Source organism: Vigna umbellata, chromosome 11 (assembly GCF_029865625.1).
Source record: "Vigna umbellata cultivar VRB3 chromosome 11, Vumbellata_1.0, whole genome shotgun sequence".
Classification (NCBI taxonomy): domain Eukaryota; kingdom Viridiplantae; phylum Streptophyta; class Magnoliopsida; order Fabales; family Fabaceae; genus Vigna; species Vigna umbellata.
Window position 1 is genome coordinate 22871583 of NC_142175.1, and position 11871 is coordinate 22883453.

The 11871-nt window shown below is 34.3% G+C and overlaps 1 protein-coding gene across 1 annotated transcript; it reads left to right on the top strand.

The window, feature by feature from the left end:
- The first annotated feature begins 9835 nt into the window (after positions 1-9835).
- On the top strand, positions 9836-11304 carry LOC148191214 (uncharacterized). Its single transcript, XM_088101416.1, has one exon. The coding sequence runs from the start codon at positions 9969-9971 to the stop codon at positions 10935-10937; it is 969 nt and encodes a 322-aa protein (XP_087957542.1). The 5' UTR covers positions 9836-9968; the 3' UTR covers positions 10938-11304.
- The last annotated feature ends 567 nt before the right edge of the window (positions 11305-11871 follow it).

Genomic DNA, 11871 nt, shown 5'->3' on the forward strand with positions numbered 1-11871 from the left:
CCCTAATAGGAGGAAACAATCACACCTTTTGGCCCCTAGTATATGCAACTTAACCTACGTCACAAAAGGTAAGCCCATTTTCCTTTTAGTTGCATTCTTCTTCCTTTGGGAGCCACCATAGAAGGGGCAACAGAGAGGGGCTCTACTAAGGAAACCCTCTTATCAGAAGGGTGAGGAGAATTAGGAGAGGAACCCTCGCTCATAGGAGTAATCTTTATAGAGGCAACTTCATTCTTCAAGCTAGAGATCTCCACAATTCAGAATGGATGCAGCGAAATGAATTGATGAAGGAAGACGCAGGTGCACTTCAAGTATTTATGAAATGGTTCAGTGGAGGTTTGGTGAGTGTGTGAGGTTTCTCAAGCTCAGAATGCCTTCCAAGAGGGAAGGAAGCTAGAGGAAGGAGTGCAAAATAAGCACAAGAAGGTTTGAACTCTGAGGATAAGCCTGGAGTAAAATCAACATCATTTCATTATCTCTTCAAAGTTTGATTTTACAAAGGAGAGTGCATCCCTTTTATAGGTGAAGAGAGGACTCTATATTTGATCTACAAGCTCTAAAGAATGTCAAAAGAAGTGTGTTGAAGACGCAATCTAAGCTTGGCTCGCAAGTCTCACACGAAACACATTAAAAACGTGTTTCTAAAAGCTGAATTCTGGTGCGTTTTGGCCAGGCGCAGGCTGGTAGTGGCTGGGCACGATTTCCAATCCGGAAGCTAAATTCCTTTGTTATCCCAATCTGGAAGGTAACTGTTCTAATCCGGAAAATGCCATTTTCATTACTTCTTTTTCCTCCCTTGCTTCCTTTGGCTCACCAAGCTTCTTTGGTTGATTGACTATGGTTTCCAACCTTTATTTAAGGCCTACAAAACAAAGCAAATATATTTAGCAAAGTAAATCTATCTAAGACTTAGAAAGAAATGAACTTTTTGTTAAAGTTCTTATTCACTTCCCTTTCTTAATCTTAGTATAAGTTGATACTTTTTTGGATGGAAGTCCATAAAGGAGTTCCCATCAAATCTCCATCTCAAACATGGAGTGATGATGACCACAATCAATATTGGAGGAGGAATAAAAAGACATAACTACTATGGAAGGAAACACAAGAACAAAAGGGAAGGTTAGGAGGAAATAAGGGCAACTCATAGAAGCAAATGAAGAAGATGTACAACATGCAGGAAAGAAATGCCAAACGTGAAAAACAAACGTGAAGAAGCAAGGTAATTGCAAGGAATTCAAAACAAAATGATTTTTAGTCAGACATCATTTCCCCAATTGTTTGTAACTCTCGATGTTTCATTCTTCGAGTTAACCGTTAAGATGCAACCATATCAACCTAGATCATAACCATTTAATGTGAAGGGACGTTTCGCACCTTAGGGCAATCATTGTGAAAGTTAAAAAAAACTCGCAATAATGCCCTATCGTCGCCAATAAAGTTATCATTAACTCAGTAAGACAAGCATCATAGTTTACCTAAGCCAACAAGATGAATAAAGCTTGCCTAAGCTAACAGCACCTAATAAAGCATTCCCAAGCCGATAACACTAAGCATAGGCCTATCCAGGCTGACACCAAAGCTTTCCTAAGTCGACAACATGCGATGAAGCCTGCCTAAGATGACAACACCTAACAAAGCTCGCTCAAGTTGGCAACACTAAGCATAGATCTGCGTAGACCGACACTAGAGTTTACCTAAGTTGGCAACACCAAGGAAATTCTGCCTAAGTCGAGAGTACTCATATGACAAAGATGGATAAGGTAAGGTGGAAACAAGGTATGTCCAATTCACCTACATGGTTAAAGAGAACCACTTACAACAACCAACTGTTAACGCAATGGCAAGTGTACCAAATCGTATCAAGTAATAATAAATGGTAAGACCAAGTATCATATCCCAAAAGACTCACGACATTAAACAATCGTGTAATTACTTAAGTAATTAAGACTGAAAAGTTATTTTGTTGGTATTTAAATGCAAATGCAACAAAAGTAAATATGAATGCAAATTGATCAATTGAGGCTTGACACAAGAATGAATGGTGTTGATAATATGAGATAATTATGTTGTTGGGGTTTAGATTTCACCTTCCTTACTTTCATGTATATAAGAATTCATCTTCTTCATTAATTTGTTAACTTCACTTTCTAAAATACTTAGAACTCGATCCCTCGGCGTAAAAAGCCTATCCTTAATTATTAGACCACAATCCCTTGCATCCCTAATAATCAATTCTGCATTACGAACATAAGCTTAAGACAACCAAACATCCTATCCCTATCCCTAGGCAATATTTCTTTTGGGTGAAACTCTCCAAATCAAGGTTTCTAGGTATTTTCCAATAACAAAGAAATCCAAACATCATGCTATGAGTGATCAAAACATAACAAGCATTGAGCAAAGGAGGAAATCACTAACAATCAATGAAAGAAGCATAAAATAATTCGTCATATCATATTCAAATATATGAAAGTTTAGAGGTTACATCTTCCCCAACAAAAAATGAGTTTAGTTCTCCATAGTCATGGAGAACCTTGATGTACAATGAAATGAAAGTGAGATAAAAACCATAGAAAACAAAAAGGAGAGCTTCCGTATCCAACTCTGCCTCCTAAGGGTCGAAAAATGTGTTTTTGCGCTTCAACCTTCCAAAGATGTGAACCTTAGGGCGTAAAGGTCCTTAAATAGATAAGAAACAAAGTCCAAGGGCCAATACGCTAGCGTTCAGCGCCCCTACTTAGGGCAACCAGGCGAGCTTGCAGCAGTGGCGCTCAGGGCCCCTAGAAGGGCGCTCAGGCGTTTCGCTGTACATGGAGTCTGGCGCTCAATGCCCCTCAGGGGGCAAGCAGGCGCTGGTGTGTGATTGATGGGGGTGAGGGCTCCAAAAAAAAGGCAACTAGGTGTGGTTGCATGAGAATTTGCGCCCAGCAGGGCCTCAGAAAAGGGCAACCAAGAATATTGCGACCTTATGTAGCCTTCTCTTCTGTGTCCTTTCTGGGTTCCAACTCCTTGATACTTTAACTCCTCTTCCAAATCATTCTAATAACCTACAAAATCAAGAGAATTAGTAATAAAAATAATCAAGTATAACATCAACTCTCTTATTCACACAATTAAACTCAAAATGAGAGATTAAGCAAGTTTCTAAGTCAAAAAGGGTTAATTTAGTATCAAAATTGAATCACAGATAACAGTAAAATCAACCGTTATCACCAACCCACCTGCAAAGCCTTAAAAGCCTGTCACAGCTCGACCAGAGCGGTAGTCATAATCGCAACAAGCACCTCTTGCACAATAATCAAACTCCCAAGACTTAGGGGCTTATCTACATACCTAACCCAACAATATGCTAAGTCATTTGGCTCAACAAAGCCCATTAAGCTTCACTAACCTAAAGTAGTTAGATGATATTATGAGATATATTTGTTGGTACAAATATTTATATATTAATAGTATATGTGGTCAAATCTCGATAGTTTGATTACATCAAATATTCCTTAAAACCATATATTTATAAATATTTGGTATATTAGGTAAAATGTCACATTATCGCTATTATTTTTTTAATTATCATATATACAATAAGTCATTATATTTGGCGATATTACTTTATATTCCTTTATTATTATCAATTGTATCGAATGAATCATAGGACCTAGAAATACTTTACACTCATTCTTTCTTACTCAAAAGATCCAAATTCTCTTATTGACTTAAGCGTTAGAATCGATACTCCCACAAATCCACATAACAATCGATTGTAAAAAAACAAGAGAGAAAAATTGATTCACTTCGATCCATAATTGATTCCCTCATGTATGTGCCTAAAATGTTTATTTTCACCACATTTTTGCTTCATTCCTAGGTCATCAACCTTCACAAATTCACCATAACAACCACATAATTCCGCCAAAGTTAGCACATTTTCGCTCTAGAACCAACACTTTAAAATGCATTAGCAACCTCTCTTTGCATGAATGCACAATAAACAAGATGAAAAGAGTGTAAATAGTGGAGAAAATTGGTCATTTCAATTCATATGACATGTATTTAATTGCTCTTTTTCACTCTAGTGTCCCCTTATCCTGTATTAGCTCAAATTTATGTTTCCAATTTAGTATAAATCAGTTAAAGTAAACGTTCTTCACACTCCCATCTTCAAGAATAGTAAATACATGAAAACAAAACATAGCTTAGGGATTATTTTTTTCTATTATCATTATTTAGTTTATGTGGTACACAATTTCTAGTGATGATTATTTCACAATAAACTAGGGTAATAAATGAAGATTTCAATTATCATGAATTCTATAAAAGTTGAAATTTTTTTTGGCTTGAATAATTTTAAATTGCAACGGTTAAATATGTGTATTATTTTAGTTTAATAAGGTCTCATCTCATTGAAATACTAAGAGGTAAATTTATACTTGATATAGCTACGATGAAGAAGGACAAAAAAAACATTGTTATATAAGGCTATTAGTGAGATTGTTTTTAGATTCGATAATGAGATGTTTAGGCAATTCTTACAAGGAGAATACTACAATGAGATTATGAATGAAGCTTGAGAATTGTACTCATACTAGATAAGTAGTGAAAAAGCAATCAATGAATGATTTAGTGAATTCAATAAGTTGATTTTGGATATGGGAAGCATCAAGTTCATGACGATGAGCTAATGTTAATGTGTTTGTGTGTTGGTTGATATGTATGATCATTTTAAGAAAACCTTGTTGTATAGAAGAAAAATTCTCTCTTGAATAGGTTTAGGTGACTTTAAGCTTGAAAGAGTTGAATGAGAAGTTTGAAGTTAAGGAGTGACGGAAGAAAATGGGAGAACACTTACTAGTGATAGTAGACAAGGAGGTAGAAATCAAGATTTTGCCTCAGAGATAGAATAAGACTAACAACCTTGAGAAATCACATGGATCAAATAGTCTAATATAACATGTCATTTTCACCTCAAAACAACTTTGGTGTGTTGTTGGTGAAGTACCTGAAAAACACTAGAAAGAGGAGGAGGGGGTTGAATAATGTTAATGAAAAAATTATTTTCGCAACCCTTCTAATATAACACGTTTGTTAAGTTTTGGTTTTATCAAATGAATACTTAAATGCTTGACCTTGTAAATGATTATGAATGATAGTTTCTTTTAACGTGCTATTTAGATCGTACACTACAACATTTGTAAGAACTTCCTCCATTGAATAAGAATCGTTTAGTGCAGAAGTTTCTTATATGCAGAAATAAAAATGCAGTTGTAGGTTTTACAAAAAAAGTGTTTAGACAAAAGGTAAACAATAATTGCACAGATATTTTTATATTAGTTCCCTCCAACTAAGCTACGTCCAGTCTCCTCCGCAGAGGGTTCCATTATAATCATCAACAAGATTACAATTGAGTATTCGTATTAATCCCAGTCTTCTCAGTTAGTGAATAACCTCCTATTATCCTAGACTAGATGAGTATTTGCATCACTCTTGGTCTTCTCAGTCAGCGAATAACCTCTAATTGCCCTAGACTGGATGAGTATTAGCACCACTCTTGATACTAGACGACCTTGCTAGATATCCTTAACTCCACAGAGTTCAACAAGTGTTTTAATTTTCTTCAGAATTGAAATTAACAATTTCTTATAAGTCGTTTAGACTATTACTCTCGTAGAGAGGATGTGAGTACAATATAATATAGTTTAAACACTCATAGGTGTTTCTCTCTTTTCTCTTTCTCTTTTTCTTACAACAATAAGCAAAGATTACAATGAAGCTCGAGAGTATTGCTTGACTTCTTTTCTTTTCTTCTGCTCAAATGTTTTCTTTTCTTGAGCTTTTTTATGCTTTTCTTTTGAACGCTTTTCTTAGGATGGATATTTTTGTTGTATTCTATCCTTTTGATTCTTCATCGGAATAATCTTTTATTTAAAGGCTCTTGGAGAAATTCCTATCAGACTAAGCTCTTAACATTGATTCTTGTGTCTTCTCTTTCTTCGTGTACATCAGTCGTTTGTTAAAGTCAACTTGTTAGAGCAGATTTGTTTTTTCAGTACTTTGCTTGAAGTAGGTTGTACTTCCTTTTAGACATTGCTTTTCAAGTGAAGAACATTCCGTGAATATATCTTTTGTCTCTAACGTTCACTTCTGATTTTTAAATGAATATGTGGATGCGTGTAAAGTAAGTTATCTACAAATAATAGAGTAGATTGTGCATATAAAAAATGTGTTTCTCATTTTCTACTGTTGAGGTAGTGTTTAACAATTAAGCTTTTCTTCTAAAGATACGAAGCGTTAAGTAAGAACTTCATCGTTAGACAAAGTAACAATTTTAGCTCATGGTATCGTCTAGACTGATGTAAACGCTTTTGATAATTTTGTTTTTTTAGAGAATAGTGTTTAACATGTTATGTTTTCTTTTGCGTTTTAGGTTTAAGCTTTTAAAGTGTTTTTGTCGAAGACACTATCTTGACACTTCTTCATTTTCCCAAGAGTTCAACCAAATACCCCTTGGGTATAGTAAGCTTACGCGTTTAACATAACTCTCTTAGACGCTTTGACTTATCAGTCATTTAGCATTACGTCTGGGTGTTTTGATTTAGGTGTTTTTATGTTTTCTATAGTCCTAAGAGTTTTTCTAATTTTTTTCTATGTTGGGAAGTTTTTAGCTTAAGTCTTATGTCATCCTATGGTATTTTCAAATTCTTATTTCGTTTAATTTTATTTAGTTAAATTTCAAAACATGAGAGTATTTAAACATATAAACGAATTTATCTTAATAATAGGTTGCCTCAATTGTTATCGATTGTTTATAAAGATTGATTAAGGTACACTGTTATATCTTTAACTATCCATAATAACTTACTTTTGGTTTAGTAGTAAATGTTTGATCCAATATATTTTTATCCAACATGGTAAAAGAAGTTCATGAACTTGGGTTATTCATTCCATATAAAACTTAATCATTTATGGTTAATTTATAAATTTACATTACTTGAAAAAGGTTTAATTATCCTTAGTGTGAGCAAGTTCAGCTGTTCTTAGTAAAAAAATAATTTACTTTTATCTCGAAAGTGAACCAGCCAATTACTATATAACTTACATCAAAACACTTAAAAGATCTAAATTATGAACTCGAGTTTTTAACCAATCAAAAACTCCTTAGACAAAGTCAACTTCTTTTCATCACTAGGTGCAGACACATTAATTTGTTGATTTCATCGACCCAGAAGAACATGAGTTTAGCTACCTTACACTGAAAATTGGACAAAACTTTGGGAAGTTTTGAACAAGTTAACCTTTTGGGGAACATGCTGTAGTAGCCATAAAATAAGTAAAACTTTTGAACTCATAGGATTCCCTCCATTCATGATCCTCCATATAGAGTACACATAACCAATCTCATACCCTCATCGTTATCATTTTGGTTAGTGGCAAATACACTCACAAACTCAAACATGCCATGTGTCATTCTTTAATCACAATTATCCCAAATTCCACCATATTAGTGGACAAATCTCATTCCTCCAAGTTAACAACAAACACAAGCAGTGGCATCTTTGGCTGCATTTAGGTGATTAGTCCTAATTCAAATGGACCACGTCATGAACATGGGGACAAAATAGCCATCTTAATTGCACCCACTAAACTCAAATTGCAACAAATTAATATTCCCTAATTGTTCCATATTAAAATGTAATGAAAGCATTATAAGGGTGCATGGAAACAGCAGAAGGGACAGGGAAACAAAGGGGTGAGCCCCATGAATCATTCTATCAACAACGGCTAAATTCCAATACGTCACTAGAAGCTATAAACAAACTTTTTATCATTGCTTTCTTAATTTTCTCTTTTGTTCTTCATTTAACGTTGCCAACCCGTTCTTTCTTTGCATCACGACAAACTTTGACGGCCCTTCTTTTGTTTCATTCTAACTGTATTTATATACTATTATCACCTTTGATTTGTACGTATTATTAATGCAACAAGTTTTACACACTGAATAAACGTTTGGTTAATTCAATTTTTTTTTAAAAATAATCATGTATATTTTCAATTTCACAACTTTAAACAAATGGGTGATTATTTTCCTGAAAATATTTTGTACTATATAAAAAAAATTAAGATATTTATTCGAACATGAGTGATAAAACTTAATATAATTAGCTTAATATGGCAAAAAGTTTGCAAAGATATATATAATACGGACAAATATTTTTTAAATATTATTAGTGTAAATGATTTACTTGGTCAACCAGTAAGAAAATAATAATATTTATACTTTTTAAGATATCTATAGTTACTATATTAAAATCAACAACACCTTACCTTACCGTAACAATTGTTTTGGATGATATATTTGTATACGAATGACACAATTATATTCCTTAAATTTGTTCTGAAACTGATATTAAGGCCAGATAGAAAAGTAAAAGTAGAAGTAATTTTAAAATATATTACTTTTACGTTGAGCAAAGATTAGATATGAAGGTGATAGCAGTGCAAGTGTAATGTGGTGTTTCGACAACATAAAATGGCAACCTTTTGCAACAAACAATAATCTTCCCTATCCTTAATTTACTTTGCAACATACACGCAAAAACAGACTGTCAAAAGATTTACTTTTTCTGTCGTGACCTTGATGCCTAGTAGCTCCTCACATCCACAAGAGTCAAGAAATACCTTTGCGTATGGTCCCTTTTTTTATTCAATGAACATATCCAAGGTTTCATCTTTCACTGGTCTGACTTGTCTGAAAGAAAAGTACAAAGTCTGATGAACTAGGTTAATGTTAGAACAAATTGATCTTAAGTTCAGCACATTGTGTTCAACTTGTTGATTCATAGTCCCTTGAATGCACTTAAATTAACTCACTTTTCTTCATATATATATATAGTTAGAGCTCCACTAGGAAGAAAAATATTATTTGTATCTGAAATTCAACCATATATATATATGTTGCTAGGATAGGCTTTGCAGAAGCTAAAGAGTAAAATGTTAAAGTATGAATGGTCAACCATGGAGTTAAGTGTGTAGTCATGCAAAATTACAAATACAAAAATTACAAAGGTAGCATTACTCGAGTTAAGTTGGCTGATATATCTGTTTCTGCACGCACATATTGCAGGCATGCATTGTAAATAATTGAGCTTGGATGATTTTGTGGCTAGTAGTGATTAACACGGTTCAATTTGGAATTTAGCAGATATTGACCATGCTATATCCTAAAGAGGAAATAATTATAACTCATTTATTATTCTTCACCTTTACAATCATCAATGACCCCTAAAATTATCTCAAATGCTCAAAATAAAACGTACTTTAATGATTAAACGTATAATTTATCTATAAATAAAAATTATGGACTTGTTCTAAACATAAAATGTAAAACTTTCACCCCAAAATTACTAAATGACACATCTGTTACATTACATCAGTTTAAAGAAAAGTGGGTGTATAAAAATTTAGATAGAATGTGATTAAAAGAGAGATGAAAAGTGTTAGTTGAATGTTTAAAATAATGATGATAAACCATCATTACTCTATTCTAAATCACAAATTGTGCACATGAACCTACGTAAGAGTGATATATTTAGCATAGTATGAACTGTTGGCATTTTCAGAAGCTCATCAAACCCATCCAATGTGCCGGGAGAGCAACTTGCAAGTACAAGAGGCACACATTATAAGTATTAAAAATTAGAAGCATGAAGAAACGTACAAACTACAAATGGGGATGGGAATATGCCTACATTCATACGCACGCTCTTCCAAAATTTTACTCACATATATATATACAGCTCATATAGATCAGTATCATCACATAAGCCACCAACGTGTTTTCTCTATCCAATCATACACAGCATATGCTAAAAAATACTCCAAACTCAACCCAAACCAAAACAAGCTACTCTACCTAATTAAAACGCCAAAATCTCATTCTCTTCTTTGTTTCCCTTTTTATTATTATTCTTGTTATGGCAGGAGCTGAAGCTACAAAATATGGTTCTACTACAAGTCCTACAACCACTGCTACCACCAACATGGCCACCAGATCGAGCAAGCCAGCAACCATGATCAGAAGATTCATTGGGGTGAGGCAAAGACCCTCAGGAAGGTGGGTGGCTGAGATCAAAGACTCTTCTCAGCACGTGAGGTTGTGGCTTGGAACCTATGACACCCCAGAAGAGGCTGCAAGGGCCTATGATGAAGCTGCAAGAGCCCTGAGAGGTGAAAATGCCAGAACCAACTTTGCTCCAATGAACCAAGCCACAGGGCAATCAGGGTCTAACCTTTTAACTGGTGATGGGAAGCATGGTTTGAGCTTTGCTTCCTTGAAAGCCAAGTTGAGCAAGAATCTTCAGAACATCATGGCTAGGGCAAGTGATCACAACAAGTCCTCCAAGAGTCGGGTGAGTGACCACTTCACCTTTGCCAACATCTTCCACCGCAGGAGCTACCAAATCCCTGAAGGGGACATGAGGAACATTGAGAAAGTGGTGCAGCCTAGCATTATAGTACCACCTGTGGAAGGTGCTGTTGATTATGCTTCAGCTGCTAACTGGGAAAGTGCTTCCACTGTCTCTGATTGCAGCTCTGAGTGGGTCGGATTCGGCAAACTCGGGTTGGATCAGTCAGACGGGTCGGATATTGGAGAGTTCAGTGTTGGTGATCAAGGGTTCTTGGAGCAGTTGATGGGGTGGGTTGAAAGCCCTGATGTTACTGATCAAAGTGAGTGTTCAAGGAGTAAGAGGTTCAAGGTATCTTCTTCAGTGCTTGTACCTCCAACTTTCACTGCTTCTCCTTATGACTGTGGATCCCCTTATAGCGGTTATGCCTCCCCTTATAACGGTTATTCTTCTCCCTATAACGGTTATGCTTCCCCCTATAACGGTTGTGCCTCCCCTTGTAATGGTTGTGTTTCTCCATATTACAACAAGAAGTGAATGAAATTGAAAGCACGATATAGCACATATGCTCATACACATATATAGAACAATCGTGGAGCTGGTGCTGGCTTGGCTTATTTAGAAGGTTAAGAGAATAACTACATGTTTGGTGAAGGAAAGTTTTCATCACATGTATATATACAAAAGAGAACATGGCAGTGGAGAAAAAAAGATTATGTTATATGGATACGAAATTTTACTGATATGAAAGTTTGGCTGCAAAGTTATAACTCCTTTTCAAGTTGGTTTCAAATTTGCACTGTTTGGGATGTAACAGAGGTTGATTTGGGTTTATGAAAGGGCAAAGAAACATGTGCTCATATATGTGTATGTAATATATAAACATCCTTGAATCAAAAACATAGTGGCAATTACTTTTGAGTCAATGAAACATACAATGAAAATGCACTGTGAAAATTCCATGTTTTTTGTTTTTCATTTTTGGCTTCCTATGGTTGTTTAGGGAAGTTTCAACAAGGTGGAAACTGGATTGAGACCAAACACTCAAGTTATAAACTACCTCAGCTATGTATGTATATGAGTAAGGCACACTGTTATAACTAATCTACTTTGGAAATGGAGTGGAAAGGGGAGATATAAAAGAAAGAAAAAAGGTAAAACAATTGAGTTGATCTGAGAAAAAAAAATAAAGAACAAAAAAATGGAAAGTTTATAATGGATTTAATTGATGTAATACAATCATTTTTTATATTAATATATTTAAAAAATTAGTGTGTAAATAAAATTTTAAAAATAATTTGAATAAAAATAACTTCAAAAATATAAGTTAAAGTTAAAATAAAACTATTAGAAAATTTTAGTAAACAAAAGTATATGTCAAATAAAAATATGTTAAAATAAACTAATGTCCAAATTAATTAATTAATTTATTGTTTTAATATTTTATTTTAATTATTTATCTTATTGAAAT

Coding starts and splice junctions, on each gene's coding strand:
- LOC148191214 (XM_088101416.1), top strand. CDS start 9,969: ATGGCAGGAGCTGAAGCTACAAAATATGGTTCTACTACAAGTCCTACA.